Source organism: Myotis daubentonii, chromosome 14 (assembly GCF_963259705.1).
Source record: "Myotis daubentonii chromosome 14, mMyoDau2.1, whole genome shotgun sequence".
Taxonomy (NCBI): domain Eukaryota; kingdom Metazoa; phylum Chordata; class Mammalia; order Chiroptera; family Vespertilionidae; genus Myotis; species Myotis daubentonii.
In genome coordinates, this window is record NC_081853.1 from 17,500,924 (window position 1) to 17,525,444 (window position 24,521).

A 24,521-nucleotide genomic window follows, 5' to 3' on the forward strand; every position below is an offset into this window, starting at 1 on the left:
CATGCAGGAGTCCTCCATGAAACACTTTCTTCTCCCCAAAGAGAGGTAACCTCACGATCTGGGGAAGTGAGGCTCAGGCTTCAGATCACTGGGCCAGCCTCTGGCTCTGCCACCTGCTAGCTGGTAACCTGGGGCAAGGAAACTAGATCTTGCCCAGCCTCTGTGGCTCAGTGGTTGAGCATCCACCTATGAATTAGGAGGTCATGGTTTGAGTCCCTGTCAGAGCACGTGTGGAACGTGAAGGAGACAGCCAATCAATGATTCTCATCATTGATGTTTCTCTCTCTCTCTCTCAATCTCTCTCTCTCTCTCTCTCTCTCTCTCTCTCTCTCTCTCTCCCTTTCCCTTCTCTGAAATCAATAAAAATATATTTTTTTAGGAAAAAAAAACTAGATCTCAGTTTTCTTCCCAAGCACCTAAAAGAGCTTTAGTGAGGGTCAAAAGAGATACGTCACAAAAGTACTTTTGCACTCTACCTGCATAGCACAACCTTATAACAACTAAGGATGACACTTAGTTGGTCATCCTTAGTTGTTATAAATAACAGGGGCAGCATCTTCATGTTCTATGGCATGTACACAACTTCAAACACACACACACACACACACACACACATACACAGTGGCGTATTATTCAGCTATGAGAAAGAAGGAAAGCTTGCCATTTGGGACAACATGGATGGAACTGCAGGGATTATGCTCTGTGAGGTTAAGCAGGCAGAGACTAATGCTGAATTATATCCCTTATATGTGGAATCCATATGGAACCTAAAAAAGCTGAGCTTGTAGACACAAAGAGTGAAATGGTGGTTACCAGGGGCTGAGGGTTAAGGGAATTGGGGTGATATTGGTCAAAGGGTACAAAAAATATTACACAAACTTATCTGAATAACCACCATTTGTGCCTTCTTCCACTTGTTCCAATACTTAAAGTTGGATTGCCACTTTCCCCCACCCTCACCTACCACCACTGTGGCCTCGTAAGTGTGAAGCTATCTTTTAGGGGCCAAGACTCTTGGAAACAAATGCAGCGTGAGGGTAAGAATTTTTTCATGGAAAAAGGGCTGTGGGGCTGAACTTCCGAGGAGGGCTCAGGCCACTAGCTTGCTTTCAAATAAGGAGAGAATGACCATTAACCTATCAGAAAGGGACAAGCGGAGCAGACAACCAAGAGAGACTCCTGTGGCCTTTCCATTCGCCCGAACGATGACTGATGGGTTGAGAGCCCAAACAGGGAGGCCCCCTCTATTTGCACAGCTGGAAAGCTCTCCCTTCGCTGATTTCCGAAGGAGACGCGGGCGGTGCTTGTTTAAAATCCTGGCACACTGAACATTAGAGAAGGTCATCATGACTTTATGGCATATCGGGCCGCGTCGGCCCCTCTCTGCAGTTTTCCCAGTTCACTTATTTACCCAATAGTATGAGCTCAGAACTGTATATTCCACCAGCCACTGTACAGTGGCAATGATCACTTTAATGGATTTAAAATGCTTTGCTGCTTTGCCTCATTAGAGCCGTTTCCCTCAAGATAGGGCCTAGTTATGCATAAAATGAAACAAACCAATGAGCTCCAGGCCTCTCTGGATTTTGCTAGTAGATCGGAGGAGGCAGAGAACTCCTGCCAGCAGTGTACACGTCCCCAGATACCCATTTCCAGGGGACATGTCTGAGGTCCAATGGCTGAGAACAGTCTCCATGGCTACCAGACTTGCAAGCAAGTAATTCTGTAGGGAGAGTGGCTCCTCGCCCCCTGACTGGGGAAGGTGTGTGGGCCCGGCTCCTGCTCCTCCCCAGCGCCACCATGGCCAGGCCCGGCCCGGCCACTGACAAGCTTCTCCCTGGGCTCCCCTGGGCTCTCCCCGAGTCTGCTCTGGCCCTTGAATGTTAATGACTCATTTCACTGAAGCACTAGTCTGAGTCAGGATGAAAATATGTAAGGGGGGCCCCTCTGGACCTCATGTCACTTGAGATGAAAAATGTTATGCTGCCTCCATACTATAACAATCTGAGACTATAAACAATGATTTAATTAATGACCATAGAAGAATACTTGCTCACTGATGTTACGTGGTCTAAAACCCCATAACTGACGCAACGCGAAGCCAATGTTTATATGGGCACAGATGACTGGAACCTAACGTTTTGATGGCCGCTGCTACTTTGAAGAGTGGTAAACAATGACATTTTATTCCCGAGGCCCTTCAGGAGAGAAGCGGAGTAAGGAGGTGAAACTTCTGAGAGGGCCTGGCTCTGGCAGGGAAGGAAATGACCGGATTTAGACAGGAAGGGAAAGAGAATCACTGCGGAATCCAAGGCCCGGCCAGCTCAGCGGCTACTATTACCTCCTTGGATTTTCCAAGTGGCTGTACTCAGAACTTTTACATCTAAAGGGCTGTATGCTATAGCCAGGCCCTGAAATACTCCAAGTTGACTAAACTATCTTCAAAAGGATGCTTCAGAGATTCTTATAAACAATGACTAAAACTAAATTATGGTGTAATATTAGTTGATTAAGACAAGACTTCAATTTGAGTAATTTTCATCAGCTGGACACAGACAGTGGTAAAAACAATAACCCATGACTAACTGCATCCTAGCCGATGGGAGAACTGCAATTCAACGTGGCAAGAATAACAGCAACATTTTTTTAAAAAAATGGAAAGGAACTCTCTTTTTTTTTTTTTAAGACCGCAGAATAAAGGGGAAAAGAAAAACAGGAAAAGTGAAGCTCACTCAAGATTTTCAAATGTCAACAAAGTTCCAAAAATTGTTTCAAGAATGGACCCTTTCCTCAGAGGAAACAGAGGATGCATCAGCTTCCACCCCCTCAGGCCCACGGTCCTCCCATGTGTCCCCTGAAATGGAGCCAAATGCATGAGCTCTGAGATAGTCATATTACTGATACCTATAGTGAGGGGAGCCAGCCAATAAACTAAAATAATCATAGAATGTGTTATTAATAGCTCCAAGGAAATGTTGACTTCCATGCAGGTCTCTACTTTTTCAATGCGGAAAATGAGACGTGCTTAAAATATTGTTGCAAGTAGAAGCAGATCATTAAAGACAATGCCAAGCAATGGGAGAGACAGGCTGAGGTTTATTTGCCGGGCCATACCCCTCTTCTCTGGGAACTTCCCACCCCCACCCAGTGCTGGACCCCTCAGAGTGCATATGCTTTTCTCTGTGGGCTTATCTCTGCCCATACCCAAATCAGCAGGGGGGTCCTGGACCAAGCTGGGGTCATAATCCTTTTTGGGAGGAAGGTAGGGGACTTAAAAATCAGAACTTAAAGTTGTGGATCAATCAGTCTCAAATGGAGAAGATAAAAACTCCTTTCTAATATCATATCCTGCTGTGTAGATAGAGAGGTGACATGGCATAGGATGGGAATTTCTGAATATGCCCATGCCATAGCAGAGAAGGTCTATCATAGCAGAGAAGGTCTACCTACAGAGGGAAGAATGCACCGAGTGTAGAAGGAAACCAAGAAGGGAAAGAAAACAAAAACACAGCTCCCTTGCTCCCTTATCCTCCTGGGACACAAGTTTCCCTCCCTTGTCTAGATTCTGAGTCACTCCCCTCTCTCTCCAAAACACTCCCCTTTTTAATTTCAGGGAGAAACTTTGGTTGCTTGCAACTAAAATAACTTTGTTTTAACTCAAACTAAACTTAATTGGTTGTGTAGGCTAAGTCATGCTATGGGAACATAGGAAACTGGAAATCCCAGTGGCTAACACTAAGGCTCATCACACACACTATGTATGCAGTGTGGGTTGGCCTATGGCAGGAGACAGGGGGAGTGGAAAGGCATTCGCTCCATGTGATGACTCAGGGCCCCAGGCTGATGAAGGTTGTTCATTTCATGACTATTCCATTATGTAGTTTCAGAGTTCACAAGAGCCAGAGCGTAGACACTACCGCACCAGCTCTTAAATGCATTATCCCAGAAATGACCAGGTTGGTTTTGCTTAAAGACTATTGGCCAGAACCAGTGTTGAGACCCCACAGGGGCTCAAGGGACCAGGAATGCTGAGCAAGCACGTGGATATTTGGTGCACAGTAAACGGTTCTGCCACAGTAACTCTCCCAAGGCCCCTCAGCTACTGAGCAGTAGAGTGGAGAGGCTCAGCCACTCCACTTGACTATGTCCTCAAACTTTATAAGCATATTTTGGGAGAAGCTGTTACAAGTTTATAAAAAATCATTTAGAAACACCCAGACCTTATCTTAGAATTCATAGCCTTCTCCTAGAATTCTCCACTTCCTCATGACTATCTTTGATTTCTGCGCATCCAAAGAGAAGGCATTGGGATCCAGGCCCATCAGAGGGACCTACCTTTGTTGGCACAGGCCATCCACTTGAGATTGTCTGCAAAAGCCGCCTCCCGTCCAATGAGGTACGTGAAGATGCGGACCTGAGGGGAAGGCAAACACACGGATCAGCGCTGTTCCCTTTTCACTGTCCTGCACAGACCACATCCCGGCTAAGGCACATGTGGTTTACCTCGTTAATGCCCCATGCTTCCCATCTGGAGGAACATATTTAAAACATTTGAAGTACAGTTAGCTTGAAATATATTCAGAACTGGGGCCTTTGATCTTTGAAACCATGTGGCACTGGTGGTGGTTGTTTTTCGGTGTGGAGCTCACGACAAAGGAGAACAACGTGAAATGGGAGACTGGCAACATTACGGGCCGTGTTTTGCTGCACACATATGGACAAGGAGCATCCAGGTCTGGCCCAGATCCGCACAGGAAATGCAGAGCGTGCTCTTCCTGGGAATAAAAATGCCACTGAAAGACCCTCAACATTTCCCCCCAGTGGCGAGGACAGGCTGCAGACACTCTCTTGCCATCTGTGGTCCTTAGCTTGATCTTAGGAGGTAAATAACTGGGACAAGAGGCATAGCCTGCAGCCAGGAGACCAACGGGGACCCTCTCAAGCCTTCCTGAGGTTTTGGCTCCAACACATGTAAAACCCCGGTTCTATTCTTTTCTACTGTTTTCCTAACTCTCTCTCATGAGGGCAGAATACTTTGTTTTTTATGATAGTTGGCATACATTATATATTAGTTTCAGGTGTACAACAGTGACTCAACACTATATTTCTCATGATGTGATCATCACAATACTAGTGACCATCGGTCACCATGCAAAGTTTATTATAGTAATGTTGACTATTTTCCCAATGCTGTACATGCCATCTCCATGACTTTTATCTTTAAACTGGAGCTTTGTACCTCTTATTCCCTCTCACCCTTCTCACCCATTCTCCTGTTCTCCTCCCTTCTAGCAACCATCAGTTTGTTCTCTGTATCTAAGAGTCTGTTTCTTTTTTGCTTTGTTTGTTTGTTTTGTGTTTTAGATTTGACACATAAGGGAAATCATATAGTATTTGGAGAAGATGGAGAGAAAAGGAAACCCTTTTACATTATTGGTGGGATTGCAAATTGGTGCAGCCACTACGGAAAACAGTATGGAGGTCCCTCAAAAAATTAAAGATACAACTACTATACAACCCAGAAATTCCACATCTGGGTATCTAGCTGAAGAAAACAAAAACATTAATTTGAAAAGATATACAGGGTGGGGCAAAAGTAAGTTTACAGTTGTGAGTACTCAAATCACAGAGTTTATTCTAGTATTTTATGTATTAATTATTGTATTATTTTCCAGATGAACAACTCTTTGCCCCACTCTTTATGTACCCATATATCACTGCAGCATTACTTACAATAGCCAAGACATGGAAGCAACCTAGGTGTCCATCGATAAGTGAGTAGATAAAGAAGATATGATATCAACAAAGAGAGATAAGATATAGAGAGGAAAGGGGAGAGAGAGAAAGAGAAGGGCAAATTACTCATCCATAAAAAGAATGAAGTCTTGCTATTTGCAACAACATGGATGCACTTAGAGAATACTGTGCTAAGTGAAATAATCAGACAGAATTATTTTAAATAAACCACAACCCTGCTCCCAAAGTGGTACGTGAGGGTTAGATAGAAGAAAGATAAAGAATTAAAAATGTCAAAGGTCTTTCATTCAAATTTAAAGTGAGATGTGGGTCAACACTACACAGTCCAAATAAAACTCCTGGCAGGCCAAGTTCAGTCCTTCGGTCACATCCAGACCAGTTCAGGCACCCTCACTACTCCTTCAAAGCCTTTTTCCCACTGTGGTTGACTAATGTCTGTGTGGTTACCTCTGTGAAACTGATCTCCACTAGACTGTCCACTTGATGAGGGAAAAGAAGGGCTAGGTCTCTTGCCCCTGGCCGTGGCCCCATGCAGCACAGTGCTCGTAACATCACAGATCCAGACATGAGTGAATAAAAATAGATGAGTGCCAAAAATGAAGATTTTGTTATAATTAGGAGTATCTGCTTATCTGGGAATTACAACTTGAAGACTAGTTTTTAAGTGATGGTTTATTTCCAACTAAAAAGATGTTTAAAAAATACATGATCCTTATGTAGCCATAGTCTGTCCTCATTTTCCTTTGGTGAAGCAGTCATTTCACCCTTCAAGGGGGCTTCCTGGTGGAGGAGCCGGCCGGGAAGCCTGGCCTCTCTTCACTCCCCTCCCTTCTTCCCCCACTATTCCCACTGGGGTCCATGTAGCCAAGGTGGTTACCACTGACCCTCCAACACAGCGCTGTCCCCTGTTCACTTTGCCTGTCTGCCCACTGTTGGCAGATAGCTGATGACTGATTTAGTGGAAACAGAGGCCCAGTGAAATAAAGGGACTTGATTAGTTTCAAGTCCTGATCTAATCAGAGTTCTCTGAGTCCTGAGACCTCAGATAACACTGGGGTCTCCTCTTATCCCCCTGCAGACGCTGGTTCTTCCAACACAGAAATCCCCACCCAGCTCCGAGGTCCAGAGCCAGCATCCACAGGAGACAGACTGGACTCCAGGCTCTTGAGACCCGACCCAGGCTGCTTTCATAGCACTTTGCCATCCATTTACCACTTAAGCTATTTAAAGAGGAAACCCTAGATTGATAAAAACTTGCATGCCCACTGGCTCTTAACCAAGCAGAAAGCATAATAGATGGCTCTCAGGAAATGCAGCTATGAGTCTATCTTGTAGGCAAAGCGGAAAAGACCCGTCACAAAGCAACCCATTTGGTTTTGGGTAGAGGTGCCTGTGTGTGCCAAACCTCCTCTGCTCTCCAGATGAAGAGCCACAGGATAAACTGAGTTCTCTCAAAGGCATAGTTAAAACTCTAGAACAATGCCGTGAATCATTCCATAATTCCTGATTTTAAAAGATGGCAACCCATTTGGAAAACCAGTAGGATTGTGCCAAATTTCAGACCAGACATGATTGCATTGCTCAAGAGTAATTGTGCTAACAACCATCACAATAATGAAAACCAGCCCACACCCCCCCCACCACCACCACCACCACCATTGTGGCTTCTACAGTCAGCACCGTCCCCTGGGTCAGGTATGTGCTAAAGGATTTATGGCAGTGTATTTGTTTTGTTGGTTTGCGAAAGAAAATCAGAATCATCTTTAATATTTCCATTGATGTGCGTTCCTTGGCTCCCAGGGGACTGGCCTCCTTATCTGAGTAGAAATGGCATGGAAATGACTTGTTGCATCTCTGCCTATAAAATAAACATAATCAAACGATGCTGGGTTCACACCCTGGACTTCTCACAAGTCTGCCTTTCAACTGGCAACAAAAAGAAAAGAGATATCACCCAAAATAAATATTTTGAAGAGCAATTTAACAATAGCCATCACATTTTATAGTTGTAATTTTTTAGAACCAGTAATTCTACCTCTAGGCCTTCATAGGACAGACAGGATAACAAATACAGTGCCTCCGGGGGTCACGGTGGTAACAAAGATGGCTGGAAGGGGAAGGAGAACTGTAGAGTGCATGACCTCTTAAAGCCCTGTAACTCAATTTTATACGTTTTCACAAATACACTAAAATGATAAAATACAAGAATGTTCAGTGTCATTATTTGTAATGGTCAAAAACTGTTAAATCTTAAGTGTTTCATGATAGCCGATTGGCTAAAAACGTATAGTCTATTCATGCAGGGGAACACCATGCAGCTATGTATTCATGTAGAAAGACATCCATCAGAAATTGGTAAGGGGAAAAAGCAGGTGGTAGGATATTGTGTAACATGGAGTCCTATTTTTTTTTCTACAAAGAGACTTACACTTATTACTTCCGAAATTCCAATTTCATCTGAATGTTTTCACAAACGAATAATTAGAGATCCCACCTGACTGGTGTGGTTGAGGGTCAACACATGAACCAGGAGGTCGCATTTCAATTCCTGGTCAGGGCACATGCCCGGGAATTGTGCTCGATCCCAAGTAGGGGGCATGCAGAAGGCAGCTGATCAATGATTGTCTCTCGTAATTGATGTCTCTCTCTCTCTCCCTCCCTCTCTCTGAAATCAACAAAAACATATTAAAAAATAATTAGAAACCCCTTAAAATAGGAAGGAAGGAAGGACGCCCCTGTTTCGGGAACCATTCTGTAAGGACATAGGAAGCATAAACATGGCAGCGAACATCAAACACAGAAGAGATGATACGTGGAAATTAAACGTGGCCTCGCACCTTCCTGGGTGGGCTGCTTATTCCACTGCTCAGTTAGCTGAGTGTGAAACCGCTGTGTAACAGACTTAAATTGTTCCTCATTTCCATCACTGACAGATCCTGTGGCCTGATGGATTTCATTTCCAAGGGTTGGAGATTATTTCCCTAGGAAGTGCCATCAAACAAATTTTCACAAGTCTGCCTTGAGTCCAACCACTTTTCTGATGTGACAAGTTGCCTTAGCAGATCGAGGGTGGTCCTGAGGGCCAGGTGCGTATCATGAAAAGGCATCACGGCACAGTTCAGCCAGGACCATTGTCAGGAGACACCAGAGTTCCCGGGAGAGCCAGGCCTCCGCGCTCATTGTCCGCGGGCAGGAAGGCACCGCTTTCATTAACCGGCACAAAGGCAGGGTGGAAAAATGTCTGCATCGACCTATTAGTTCATTTTGATCTTCCATGTAAGTTTGGATGTCTTTAAATGTTCTTTAAACCCAGTCAGGCCTAATAAAATCTTTAGATGTAGACATTTCAAAGTTCAAAGTCACATAACTTAATCTACTGAGTATAAAAGTTCCCAAATGAAACAAACAAAAAACAACCCAGTTTTTCAAAAAAATAGATGTATGCTTCTTTCTCATATAGATGCAATTTCCAGCAAAAACTTGAGGGGGCGTCATTCCTTTCAACTTTTGGTGACTAGAGGTAGTCTTATTTGCAGGGGTCATGGGTCAAATTCCCTCCTTTCTACAACCATTAAAATAGGGGAGGGAAGCAGCTGCCAGTAAAGCTATCAGGGGGCATTGCACAGCCAGCAAACAGGCTGCTGCCACTCACAGGTCCCTGGTAATGAGTGGCAGGTCACCAATGCCCATGGTTTTGAGACAGTCCAAGAGCAGCAATTCACTACCCATCACAAGTAACTTCCAAGCACCTACTATGTGTTGGGGATCTGATGAATAAATAAAACAAACTCTCTGTCCTCGGGGAGTTTAGATTTTTGTGAGAGTGAAGCAGTTCATAAATGGCAAATTCACATAAAATGTTTGTTTATTTGTTGTATTAAACACTTAAGAAGAAAATAAAACAAGGTAAGGCAATGGAGAGCAATGGAGGCAGCTGTTTTAGGAAGGAAGGGAGGGAAGGCTTCGCTGATAAGGTGATATTTGAGCAGGAATCCAGACCAAATGGGGTGACGGAGTAAGACATATGGCTATTGGGGAAGAATGTTCCAGGAGAAGGGACCAGATGGTACAAAGTCCTTGAGATAGGGATGCTCAAGGATATGGAAGAGACCAGCAGGGATGGGTGGAGTCAGCTAGAAGAGGCCATACGGGATGAACTTGGACAGACAACAGAGGCCAAATCATGTGAGCCTTTGTGGTAACCGTTAGACAGTGGGCTTTATTTTTTCCCAGCAAAAACAGAAACCACAGGGGGACTGAGCAGAAGCCTGACATGAGCAACATATAAAATTGTAAAAGGCCCTTCTGTCTGCGTGTGGAGAATAGCCATGGACCGTTGGGCTCATCCCGGCTGCCCTGATTTTCCCGTGATGATATAATTCTGCATGCTCAGGTCCCATCCCAGATCAATTAAAATCAGGCAGGACAGACATTTAATCTCCTATGGAGCTGCACTGTGCAGCCAAGTTTGAGAACCACAGCCACAGGGAGGTAAGCGTAGAAACAGAGACGCTAAGTAGGAGGCCAATGTTTCACGTGAGAGGTGAAGGTGGCTCTGGCCAGGGTGGAGAGAGCTGTCAGACTTCTCTGGGCATCAGAATCACTAGGCCAGTAGTTCTCAACCTTCCTAATGCCACGACCCTTTAATACAGTTCCTCATGTTGTGGTGACCCACAACCATAAAATTATTTTCGTTGCTACTTCGTAACTGTAATTTTGCTACTGTTATGAATTGTAATGTAAATATCTTATATGCAGGATGTATTTTCATTGTTACAAATTGAACATAATTAAAGCATAGTGATTAATCACAAAAACAATATGTAATTATATATGTGTTTTCCAATGGTCTTAGGCAACCCCTGTGAAAGGGTCATTCGACCCCCAAAGGGGTCGCGACCCACAGGTTGAGAACCGCTGCACTAGGTGCTTTCAATCACATGTGAAAGGTGGTGCCCACAGCACCCACCCTCAAGAGATTCAGATTAAGCCCAGGCATCTAGATTTTTCAAAAGTGCTCATGATGGGTCTAACACAGGTGGTCTAAATCCAACACGTAAGAAAAAAAAATAGCACAAAGAAGAGGAGGCCTGAGCAAAGGAAAGCGGAACTGGGAATTAGAAATCACTGGAATGTTGACCAATGTCACCCAATCAATTTAATCAATCAATAAATAAATAAATAAAAAGGAAAAGAAAACACTGACGCCATTCCCAATAAAGATGCTTCTATTGAGTGCTCAGGGTCGAGACTGAACAGCCCAGTGGATGGTTAAAGACAAAAAGAGAGGCACTGGCTCAGGATGACATTTTGAAAGAAGCTTGTGTCAATCCAACAAGGCAGGACTATCAGACATCGGCCAGCCTGGGCAAGCAGGAAAGGGCAGACCTGTGCCCGATGCCTGTGGCTGCTGAGCTGGTGTTTACACGCAAAGCACTGCTTCTTGAGATTACAATAAGCCCACTCTTCCCCCCCAGATGCCGGGGAAAGGGCCTGGGCTGGAGCACTTCGCAGCCTCTGGAATCACAGTCTTTCCTGTTATAGGAAAGAGAAAGCAATCTTCTATTGTAAAATAACGTTTAACTATAGACTCAGTATTTCTACCTTTAAAAACCTGCAAGTTATATGGGTTATAGATATAAATGAAATTTGCTAAAAAAGAGTCCTCCAGCACCTACAGGTGCCCACACCCATGGGTTCTGAATTTTATTTCAGCTAAGTGGCAGCTTCTGCCAGTAATCCGGAGGACTCACCTGCACGTCTTCCCACCGGCTCCTGACCCTTCTGACTCACTGCCCAACTCAACTATTTCCTAAAATACCTCCAGGATTTCTCAAAAATGGCGCATGACTTCAGCTTTAGGGAGATGTCTCCTGATATCTTTATGCTTTAAAGTCAATTTGATGTTGCTCAATACATTCTTCATCTGTATCTTCATAAAACACATTCCTAATCCACTCCTAGTATTATTTGCTCATTTCTATGATTGCTGATGCAGAGAAACGTTTCTGAATACGATCTTTAATCTCTAAGCCGAAGATGAGGGTTGGGCCTTGATTTTCCCTAAAATGCTTCATAAATCACTGCCCTCCATGTGTCTCCCTGAAAATGCTGCACAAGCAGAGGTGGGCTCAGGGCAGGTTGACACCATTGAAAGCAGTTCTATTGAACAGGCAGTTTTAATCTGGACGCCATGGTGCTCATAATAAAAAGAGAAACATCCTCATATGGAGGATGAAAGAGGCAAATAAGATAACGCTGCCCCGAGCAGCAATGAAATGGGAAAAATTGAATTAAATTACAAAAGTAATAAAATTTCAACAAATGAATATCATAGATCATTATGAAAAATGAACTGTCATTTGGGGACGCTCTGAGAATCTGTACAATCTCCGTCCTCTCAAGCACAGTCCCTGCTACCTCGTGTGTGGTATTGAAAAGATCCCAAATCAGAAAAAAAAAAAAATCACCCTGTAGTAATCTCCCAGCCAGGGGGTGGCAGTTCAGTTTCATGGGCACGTGTTTTGTCAAAGTGAAGGAGATGGGGGTCTCTGGGCCACAGAGACTGTGGCCTGGTTTAGCACAGAGGAGATCACACACCATGTAGAGGATCAGTAAGAAGCCAAGCAGCAACGCCCTCAAAGGGGGGTGATGAAATTCATCCGGGGGCAGGTCAGCGAGTGCACTGACCATGTCTTTGTTTGTTTTTTGTATCTCTGATGGTCTGCTCTCTGGAGCTGGGCTACTGTGGAGGGACCGCCCCTCCCAGGCTCGGCTAATCCCTGGGGATAGTATACAACTTGCCTGCAAGTGCACCCGGATATATAAACCAACCAATCCGGAGCCGAAGCCTCCGCCACCTCCTTTTCTCAGGTGCTCACAGCCTGAGCCGTTATTCACTTGTCCTAATCACCCTAGGGCAGGGGTGGGCAACCCCTGGCACGTGTGCCAAACGTGGCATGCCAGTAACTTTTGCTGGCACGCGAAACCCTCTCTTATAATCTTCTATTTACAATTTTTTTCTTAATATCGACTTTTTTATTTTTCAGATAAATTCAGTGTAGGTGCATTTTAGATAAATAAATAATTTTACATAACAAGTTATCTTAAAGACCATAGACATGGATTGACGAGAGAGGGGAAGAGCAATTTCTATGCCTCTGCCTTAACTCTCCCTGTCTTCCTAGATCTGACCAGTGTTTGTGAGTCTTTGTTCTCAGTGATGAATTTTGTTAAGTCTCCTCATAGGAGTAGCCTGATGGATGAAAGTAGTAGCTCCTGTATATCTCTGCAGGTCACGAAATATAAACCTGATGTAAAATCTCTGTCATCAGTGATGCAGCAGCAAAAGTCCCACTGATAATATCAAACAGAGTCATAAAGTTTTCTGTCGGACTACCAGTGTACATGTATACATTGTCGCTCAAATGAATTTTATCATTTCTTTAAGGTTCTTCACATACGTACACCTTAAGAGATATCAAGTAGGCGTAACATGTTCTCAAAAAATTAGGATTGGCATGCAGAAGAATATTGAGTCAGAGATTTTGCTGGTTTGGGCACGCACTCACAAAAAGGTTGCCCACCCTTGCTCTAGGACCTGGCACCAGGCAACTAGGGATAGCCCCTATACCCTAGAGCCTGCTGTAATATTCAATCCTAAACCTGCCTACCCTGCTTTGCCTCTTTTTTCTCAGGGGAACCTCAATAAAGTCTTCACCCCACCAATCCCCTCTCTCTGTCCACATCTGGCCTTGGTGCTGTCATGAGGCTCTATGTGGTATGGCATGACCCTGGCTTCTAGGGGACTATGAGAATAATGAACTTTTTTCCTCCTGACAGTCATCCCCATGTCTGGTGCCTTACCATATCAGATTAAAACAAATCCTGAGTTACCTTCAAAACAGCCAGGAATCAGGAGACCTTGGTTCCAGTTGGCTCCAACTCCACACTTACTTGTGCAGGGATCTGAGTAAGTGAGTTAAACCCTGTGAGCTGTGCTTTCTACCTATTGCAGGTGGATCGTCCCCTCCCCCGCCCCCCCCCCCCAACTCACTGTGATTAATAGCAAGTGAGATAATGAATGAAAAGACAGGTCAGAAGCAATGAATTCCAGTAAGCTTGGGTTTACTTGTGTTTCAGATTTTTTTTTTCAATAACGCCACACAAAGTGGGCTGAAGAGAGTTGAATCTCCTCTCCACAGATGCTCCCTCACACTGCCCAGAGGGCTGATTGAAGAGAAAAATGATTTTTGTGGGTGAAGAAGAGGATTTTCCCTAGGGGAGAGTTTTGACAAGTCATCACTGGTATTTGTCTTTCCCAGGGACAATGGAATTGTCAGTTCCTAACACAGTCAGAGGTGTAACAATGACAACTTCTGTTAACCTTCGGAGAATCGTTATGATCCATTGAGAACTTGGCCAGGGCTATCTAGGTTCATGATAAGAGGGAACTTCCAATGGTCCTTTTGGCCTGGACTCTAAAGAGAAAAAGTATAGGAAAATAGCAAAGGGTCCGAAGCTTGAAGACATGACTAGGCCTGCCTTTCTCTGGGACCCGAGAGAAAAGTTCCTTTTTCCTTAGTGTTCCTCACCCGTGAATCTGTCTTTGCCTTCTTCTGCCACCTACTCAAGGGTGTGGATCAGGGAACAGAACCCATTTGCCCTTGGGCACAGATGTGGCCCTTGTGAGTTCTCACTGGGATTTGTGTCAAAGCCCCCCGATAAGAAGCAGCCAGTATTGGAGAAAAGCACTCACTCCCTGCCCAACCTGCTGAATCAGCACAGCAGAAGGTCATAGGTCAAGGATTGGGATTTTGGAATTCTGTCCAAATCATTCTCAAGTTCATTAAAACCAACAGCTGTTGTGAATTCTAAACTAGCACATTTGTTTTCTTCCAAGGTTCTTGTCACTTCTATTTTCCCAACCAATCCTCCCTGTCACTAAGAATTAGGTAAAAATAGCAGTTTCTGCTGTCACCTGACCTACCACTTTCCGGGGCTCACTGTCAATAAGACAGTCAAGGACTCATCAGACAACTACAAGGATACTGTCGAGGACAGTGTTAATTCCATTTACCTGTGATTCTCCAAGAGGCAGACAGGTAGGGACATTGCCCTGGAGTGTGTGTGTGTGTGGGGGCGGGGGGCAGGGGGGGGTTGTGTATCAGAATAATGTGTGGGTTTTGGTAATCTATAGATTCTCATTTCCTGGACACCAACCACTGCCCCTTCCAGGGGTTCCAGTGTGTTCCCAAGACCTGGAACCCCCACTATGGGAGCATGGCCCCTGGGTGAGGACCACTATTTTGGCATCGATGAGTAGTAGCCTCAGATGATGGGTCAGGAAGGCACGTGAAAGCTCGGGAGGAACTGGGGAGGCCATTATCTTCTTTCAGAGGAATTCCAGGGGGAATTTATATCTAGTCTTCAATAAGAAAGAGTTATAATTTATCCTAAGCAACTGTTATTGTTTAATCCTACAGACTTGGAATCTTATGTCTGTCCAGGGCTCTTTCTTTGCATTGGCTGTCCTCACGCAGCAGGCTCAAACACCTCAGAGATCGGGTGTTTTTAGCTCTGTTTATGTCCCTGCCTTTGGTATCCCTTTTGTTCTTTCAGCTGACCTCTGATTTGTGTTATCGTTTCTGTTTAATGTTTTCCATCCACTGCCCTCCTCCATACTCTCCCATCCATTGAGTATTAACTGGGTACCCACTAGATTCTAAACCCCCTTCTCAATGCCGGAGACACAGGGGAGAAAAACACATGGTCTCTACCTTCATGGAACTTGTAATTTTTCTAAATCCTTTCTATAGGGTAAAGAAGGCAAAGATACATGAAGAAATGAAAGAACATAGGGTGAAGGATCTGTTGTTCTGTTATTCACTACTCCAGACGTCTCAAAGGTTGCTGGTTGAGTGTCCTCGGGGGATGTCTACTGTGCTCGCCGGCCGGCCCTGAGCCCAGCTTCTGGTTGAGCAGTGCTTCCCTGTGGGAGCACACTGACCACCAGGGGGCAGCTCCTGTGTTGAGTGTCTGCCCCCGGTGGTCAGTGTGCATCATAGCAAACAGTCGTTCCACAGTTCGGTCGATTTGCATATTAGCCTTTTATTATATGGGATCATCTCACCTGCAAACACACAATTTTAGTTCTTCCTTTCCTATTGGCATGCCTTTATTTCTTTTACATGCCTTTGTTTCTTTGCCGACTGCTGTGGCTGTGGCTTCCAGTACTATGCTGAAGAAGTGTGGCAAAAGTGGGCACCCTGTCTTGTTTCTCATTCTAGGGGAAAAGCTTTCCCCTGCATCCCCAGTGTTAGTTAGTTTTTCATATGTGGCCTTTATGATGTTCCGGCATCTTCCCTCTAGACCCAATTTATTGAGAGGTTTTACCATGGAAGGGTGTTGGATTTTGTCAAGCCCTTACATTGTAAAGTCATCGTATTCCTTCTCTTAGCTTTGGGCAAGAGAATAGTGGAGGCCAAAGACTTATTCTTAAAAAGGAACCCTTATTCCTTTTTCTTTTACATCCCACAGGTAAGAGAAAACAACTGAAATTTAAGTAGTATTGGTCATGCAAATAAGTTGGTAAAAAAGGCATTTGACAGATAAGCAATGAGGAAGGTGAGGTGGCACAGGAAAACAGGTCATGGCTGTCCCCAAGGCACTTTCATGCCATGAAGAGTAGCTGTAAACCCTGAGAAGATTTATATGGAATGTGCAGGGATGATGAGGAAGGGTCCTCTGGGAAGCGGCAGACAGATCAGTGACATATAAACCAAGAAGAGCATGGGTTTGAACAGAAAAACATATACAAACTGAAATAAGGTTGGCAGTCTGAGAGCTAGAATCTGTTCTGTTTCCTTGTCCTCATGGATTTATTGTTTGTTGTTCGCTGTTCTTCTGAGGTCAGAACTTTTCATGCGGATCAAGGGAAGAGCCAGGTAGACACTGTGCTGGAACTGAGGTGGCTTTTTCAAACTCCGTGTCTCCCCGTGGGGAGCCTCAAGACTGACCAAGGCTGACAGACCTATGGCTGAAGGAAGTTCCACAATCTCGCATCATAAACATCCCTCCCTGGGTGATTGCAGCTCTTCCTAGAGAAGTACGTTTGTCTTGAGGGCACAACACTCCACTGGATGAAGCCAGAGCGTCTGTCGCGGGCCTGGAAACCCACCCTTTCAGAGCACTGGGTGACTTCTAACGACAGCCAGTGTTAGAGGTGATCCTAATTTATAACATGGAATGCAGACATACATAACTTATTTTGCAGCTCATTGCTCAATGCAATTCTTGTGATTTTCATCTCCTCCAGCAATACCTTGTCTAAGCCACAAACACCTGTCACCTGGATAATCAATGAGGCCTCTTTTGTGAGCTCCTCTATTGCTATCCTGTCCTAGAGAGAGTGTTTTACAATAGGAATCAGATATGTCCCTCCTCTGCTCAAAGTTATGCAGGCCTTCCTTTCCATTTACAGCGGTTCTCAACCTGTGGGTCTCCAACCTGTGGGTCGTGACCCCTTTGGGGGTCAAACGACCCTTTCACAGGGGTCGCCTAAGACCATCGGAAAACACATATATAATTAGATATTGGTTTTGTGATTAATCACTATGCTTTAATTATGTTCAATTTCTAACTATGAAAATACATCCTGCATATCAGATATTTACATTACAATTCATAACAGTAGCAGAATTATAGTTATGAAGTAGCAACGAAAATAATTTTATGGTTGGGGGTCACCACAACATGAGGAACTGTATTAAAGGGTCGCGGCATTAGGAAGGTTGAGATCCACTGATTTAGAATAAGAATCAGGCGTCCCCACCCCACCCCCCCATGCTCTGGCCCTTCCCTGTTCTACCTCCCACCTCTGGTTGCCCCCCCATGCCATTGCCAAATTCCCACCCCACCCCCTTCCTCCAGGCTGGTCTTTTTTCAATTTCTTGAACACACGGAGTTCTTTCCGGTCACAGGGCCTTTACATATGCCACCTTTTCTGCACTGAGATATTTTAGCATAGCTATCTCCTTCCCATTCTGTAGATCACATCATAAAACTTTCTACCTCCAAAAGTCCCTCCCTCCTCATATTATCTTAAAAAAGCCCCCTTTTATTTTCTGTCTGAGACCCTAGTGATTTCCTACATAGTATTTGGTGCAACTTAAAGTTTTATTCTCTGTCACCTGGCTATGTTCTGTTTGCTATACACACACACACTCACACTCTCTCTCACAAACACATAGAGAAGCGTAAGGTTCATGGTGGAGATACCATACCAATCGTGTTCACTGTTGTTTCCCCAACTCCTACTCCAGCACCTGACCCATAGGAGCTGCCCCCAAATATTTGTCAGATAAATGAATTTATATGGACATCATTATTCACAGGGTCGCCAGGAGATGCAGCCAACTCAATGGCACATGACATATGTGGTTATTGCAGGAAATTAAAATGTATAAATACAGGCTAAATGGGGACAACCCATCACTTTATATGGGTAGGAACATGCTAAAAGAAATAGAGAGGTTAGATGAGTACTCAAACATTAAAATTAAGGAGGTTGAGCATTGGCCCATTGCTGGGACCTGCACATGATTGCAATGAGGGGACAGTATCATTATTCTCATTTAACAGATGAGAAAACTGAGGCCTAAAAAGAGTAGTAACCTGCCTCAGATCACACAGCAGGTAAGTAGTAGCTGAATCCCTTTTAGTTAAGGCAGGTAGGACCCAAAGATCATTTTCTTAACTGCAACCCTATGACATGATAACACGATAACAGAGCAAAGGACATGAATCAGTAGCTTACAGAAAAGGAAATACACCTGTCAACAAAAACAAACAAACAAAAGAATAAAATGTTGAATCTCATTTTTAAGCACAAAAACAAATACAAAGTTAAATAAAAATAAGATTTTGGGGTATTTTTGTTTGACTTTTGCTATCAACCTAAAAATGACTTGTTAATGACAATGAGAGTATTGGGAAATAGCCCTTCTGCTGGTAGGAACATATATTGGCAATAAGTTTTCTGAAGATAACTTGGCCATAACCTTTGATATGGAAATTCCACTTACAGGAAATCACGTCTAGGGAATTGTTTTTATCACCAAGTTGAAAGTTTTTATTTTGCTAAGATGTATAAATAGAACTGATATTACAGTCCATAGTCCATTCTATGGCTTCTAAACATTTACCCATAGGTGACTTCCATAAGATGCTCTTATCCTTCACAGTTCAAGGAAAGTACAGATGCCTGCTAGTCTGTGAAAGCCCAATTTGCCTTCGTTTCTAACCACCAGATTAATTTGTCTTTTCAGAAGTTTCGCCAGATGTTTTCTTGTTTGCCTCTCCATAGTACCCAAGGAAATTATCATATACTGAAACAAAGATCTAATACAAAGAATATATGTTGCAGCACTGTTCATATGAGAGAAAAATCGTAACCACTTAAATGCGCCCACAGAAGCAAATTATAGTGCACTCATTCTATGAACATTTATGAAGCCATTGCAAAAATGGTAAAGCTGATCACTTAATGACTTGGAAAGACATCACTAAATGAACAAAATAGATTCCAAAAGGCTATGTACAGTGTTATCCACGCCATAAAAAATGGAAATACACATGCAGAGAAAAGTAATGGAAAGATGCATGCAAAATATATCTAATGCCATACTGTCTGGCAGTTGGATAACAGGTGATACATATTTCTTTCCTGTTATCTGCTTTTTTATCAATTTTCTACAGTGAACATATATTTTTGTTATAAGAAAACATTATTTTCAGAAAAAGTCAGTAATAAATTTCCATTCATTTCCGTTCAGCAGATACTTACAGAGCATCTACTATGTGTCAGGCTCTGTACCAGGAACTAGCGTTACAGTGTTGATGCAAATAGCTAATTCCACCCAGATATCACTCAGGTAGGAAAATCCACAGTTTAGAACTTAAGCATCCCAGAGGTGATATGCTATTAAACAGATCTCACAAGATGTTCCACTGAAAATTAGAAGCAGTATCATTCCACAGGACATCAAAAATGGACTCGACAATAGCTAAATGAAGGATTGCCCAGAACTGGTGAGAACAGGCAAGTCCTGATTCTTCTGCATGTTCGTAGCTGAAAGCTTTCTTCTATAGGTATTCAGCCATCATTTGGTGTCATGCTTCTCCTCTTTGGACAAATTCTGACCTGAAAGATGTCTTGAGCATAAGGAGACATGTCAACACTAGGAGTGAACATGGGTGTCTGAGACCTGCAGCAGAGCCTCCCAGAGGCCATACCTCTGAAGGCCCACTGTCTACATTTATTGTCCTAAGGGAACGAGAGAACAAAATCCAGACTCCATCCTGTTCTACGGCCATAGAAGACTTCCCAGGACATAGGTCTGCTGTTAAAAAACCAGAAAATGAATGAAGCCGCTGTCATTTCAGCTTTGCAACTGGCTATGGTTAATGCAGTGGACTTTGGTTTTCTTCAGAAGAAAAAGAGCAGAAGAGAAATGCTGGCGTGCCCCTTGTCTGTCTCCACGCGAGTGCAGAGAAGGACCAGAGGTAGTGGCTTACCAGTTCCAACCCGAGCCTTGCATCCCCAGGCCGGAGGCCAGCCTCTGCCTCAGCAGATAATGAGTTTGGCAACCTCTGATAGTCTTTTCTGAATGCTAATCCTCATCACAGAACTTCTGTAATGCATGATCTAATTTAATACACCTGGCAGACTCACCAGCAGTTTATTCTCTTGTTATGTAATAGCCCAAAGTGAAGTCGGGGGTGGTTAATGCTCTGACAACCAGCTATTATCCCCAATAACAGGCGATTTTCAAAGGATTATTGCCGTCAGAAACCATTTTGTAATAACTGGCAAATGGAAGCCAATGTAGCAAAGTAAGATGGTCTTTGGGAGTTGCCATTTATTTTGTACAGATCTGCAAAGATGCTTCAAGCACCCCCAAATTAACCAACTGGAACAGTGGTGGGGTTTCACAGACTAAATTAAATCTCCTCACTAGAAAAGTGCCAGGGATGCATGCCTCAAATTCACTCCTTGGAATCTTTCTAATTTTATAAAGCTTTTCATCTTCCCGCTCATCTTTGCCCTTTCATAGTATTCTGGATTCCTAAGAGCCTGCTTCTGGGTAAGGTACAGAAGAAGTCCTGGGAGCTTTCCACAAACTGATTTCCTCCTGAAGATGTTTTCCCTGTGTCAGGCCCCGAGGGAAGACCAGTCACAGCAGTGATTCCGAAGGACTGGTTGCTGATATACACATCCCGACTGAACCGAATCTCACTTTGGGAAGATAATTTGGGTTGGGTTATGACAGTGATGGTGGACCTATGACACGCGTGTCAAAGGTGACACGCGAACTCATTTTTTTGGTTGATTTTTCTTTGTTAAATATATAAAATAAATATCAAAAATATAAGTCTTTGTTTTACTATGGTTGCAAATATCAAAAAATTTCTATATGTGACACAGCACCAGAGTTAAGTTAGGGTTTTTCAAAATGCTGATACGCCGAGCTCAAAAGGTTCGCTATCACCGGGTTATGACAAGAGAAGAGTAACTTATCATCCTCAGCAAGCAGGAGTTTGGCTATCAGTCTATTGAAAGGTCAAACTTCATTCCACACAATACTACCCAGTTACTGGTGAGTCCTCTCCTAGAAGAAAGACCTATCTATGGATGATGCATCTCCTTAGGATGGTCCCCAAACACACTCATCTTCTACAAACTCAAAACCCAAATTCTGAAACATCAAGAAGTTGGGTTTTTTTTTTATGTCACTGCTATGATAAAAATCGAGTTCTTTGGACTTGACAAAGATGCATAAATCCCAGCTGTTTGAACTTGGGAAATGTGCGCAGTGATAAAGTTAAACTGACATCATCTTGCTTTGTCTTGACAGTTCAGACGACTGGAGGCAATTGCCTCTCTGGCCATTGGGTTGAGATAGTAAGGACTAAAATCATTATTCTGCCTAAAGTTTATCTTTGATTAAAAATTAAACTTAACTTCCCTTTATCATTTTCCATCCCCCAACAACATGCATGCGTTCTTCAAGTTCCATCAAGATGGGGGACTAAATATTTAATAACCTGTTCTAATTAGCTACAACGTTACCTGATTTCTCTCTGTAAATGAATGTGAAAGGGCCCAGGAGGCCTAACGTTAACCTTCATCCACTCTCATTATAGGAGAGAAATTACAGGCTCTAATTAGATGCTTCGAATTGCAAAGAAATAGAATTTTCATAACCAGCTTATTAAATTCTAAGGCCCCTTTGGGATAGGGCAAATTGCTTCTCCTCTGATCTGCTTATCCTTGTACAACACCATACAGAAGACGCGTGTTGTCTGCCTCACACAGCTCATATTTCTCCCAAATTAATGAGTACTCAAATTATTCCAGCTGCCCTCTTGGCACAAGGAAAAATTGAAAATCTATGGCTGCCAAGTGACGTGGATAACTCAGCTGCTAAATAAAATATGCTTAAGGGGACGCAGCTGCTGGGGTGCCTATTTACATTAAAATTACTAAATCCATGAACACAGAACAAATGTCCCAAGACAGCTAAACAGTGTTCAACATTGAGGTTAACCCTTTTATCAGTCCAAGCCCTCGTGGTGCAAATATCCCACCTAGAGTGGCAGAAACATGAAGTTTTTACCCAGTGATTTATATTCTCCCAGACAGATCCCCAAGTGTTACAGAGGGAGGAGCAGTGGGGATGGTCCCAGTGAACCCCCACTCACTTGACTGGTTTTACTTCTGTTGATGTCTTTGAACAAGCCAATTAAAACTCTCATTTCTCCTAAAATTAAGCATAGATTTTAGATTTGCTAAATTTTGACATTTCGTACATCTTTAATGAGATTCTCTCTTCTATGTTCTGTCCTCTTAATTGCTTAAAGGGTCCAATAAAGCTCAGATGACTAAGATATGGAAGTCTTAGAAAATGATGCCCCGAAGGTCAGCAGGCAGTGAACGGTATCTCAAACAGAAGTACTGAGCCATTAGGTGGGACTTCTTAAGGATGCTTCTGAGTAACCAATTCAGATGGAAAGAACAAGACGGTATAGCCAATAATCAAGAACAAGAACAAATCATGGGTGGGAGGGAGGGAGGTCCAAGTATATATTTATTCATTAGGCTCTCATTGATATGAAATTAAGGACCTTCCATTACTATCTCAAAATTCCAAACACTAAAAGATTTTGTTCAAATGTCTCCAAAATCCCTATCATTAATAATATCAACTTCTCCAGATAAAAATTCTTAACCTAGAGTTCAAAGGCTAAACCCCCTTCCAGACTCATGTCTCAACCACACACAAATATTCAAGAAACAAAATACCCTCAAAGTCATCTTGGGCCATCAAATAATAGATCATCAAGGACCACCTTCTCTCGTTAGATTTGTAGTACTTTTTCTTTTTTTTTCTTTTTTAAAAGAATCACAAGTTATAGCCTGGGTTCTCTGGCTAATTACAAAAACATGTTCTATTTGCCGTCCTGAACATTCTTTCCTGAACACTTTGCATTGTCCAAATCATGTAAAATTATAGAGTGATGTCATCCAATAGATCAGGCTCAGGGGAGACAGATGAAGATTCTGTAAACATGTTTCACCCTTAAACACGTAGCCTAAACAGAACACTTCCTCTCTCTGTAAGAGAAAGATGGCAACAAACGAGATTTAAAAAACAGAATGGGGACATGTGAACATCAACCCACAAACATTTGAAGATGATTAAAGAAGAACAGACATAAATGAAGATAAGAAGGAAAATGCTGCTCTCAGAAAGGAAGACAAAAGAGCCTGAAGGAACCCAATACAAATTAGTATCCATTACACGGCGGCAACTTTGATCCACGCCATTGCCACACATGCTTTTGCTTGTACTGAAGTGTTTGCCTAAACACCTGAGTGACTCCATGGAGGGCATATCTGCCTCTGAACATTCCTGCCTCAGTTAGACTCTGAGAACGCAGGCACTTTAACATACGGTCTCAGAGTCCCTGGTCCTGCTGAAAACCAAAACTTTTAGAGATGTGGGTTTTTCAGCTATTACCCTAGGATGGGTGTCACACTGACAGCCCCCCCTCCCCCCCAAAAAAGGACAGGATTCTTCCAGATCCTTAGCTGTCATGTTTACCAGGACACTTCTGACTCTCTGGGACTACTACAAGTCCTGGGCATGTTCTGGACCAAAAGCAAAATCAGAACACCCACTGTGACCTCAAAGAAAGTGCAGATGTGAATGACTGTGACCTGGAAAAGCATTTTTAGTTTATCTTCCTTTGACACCTTACAGTATCAATACAACATGGTCTTCATCAACTTTTGGGGTTACATAGAGCCTTAAAAAAAGCTCTGATATAGAGGCTCAGGCAATCCTGTGACATGAGAGGGAGAATCCAGTGGCAATAATCCATGCCGATAGCAGCAACGGTGCCATGGGTCGGATAAAACATCATAGGTTCTCAGCGTCTGTTTCATGGTTAGAGAGTATATGCAGTCATGTAGATACAGAAGTACATACAATCACAAGACACACTGACATGCAGGCACTGACTGACTCTTCAGATTCCTTTATCTTACTTTCTGCCAAGTCGACTCTTGCAGGAAAAGAGCCAACCTAGTTCTGTAAGAGATCAAATGGACCCAGCGTCTTTAAAGCACATTTCCCTCTTGTCCCATGTGATGACACTGTTAGTTGATCTTTTGACAGTTTCAGTTTAGGAATCAAACC

The 24,521-nt window shown here is 43.3% G+C and overlaps 1 protein-coding gene across 3 annotated transcripts in view; it reads right to left on the reverse strand.

The window, feature by feature from the left end:
* The window catches only part of CACNA2D3 (calcium voltage-gated channel auxiliary subunit alpha2delta 3), an 806,557-nt gene that overhangs the window by 293,304 nt on the left and 488,732 nt on the right, over positions 1-24,521 (reverse strand). For all 3 annotated transcript variants that reach the window (XM_059663265.1, XM_059663266.1, XM_059663267.1), the window contains exon 12: positions 4,336-4,414. In XM_059663265.1, coding sequence (XP_059519248.1) covers positions 4,336-4,414 — 79 coding nt within the window. The remainder of the gene's footprint in view (positions 1-4,335; positions 4,415-24,521) is intronic.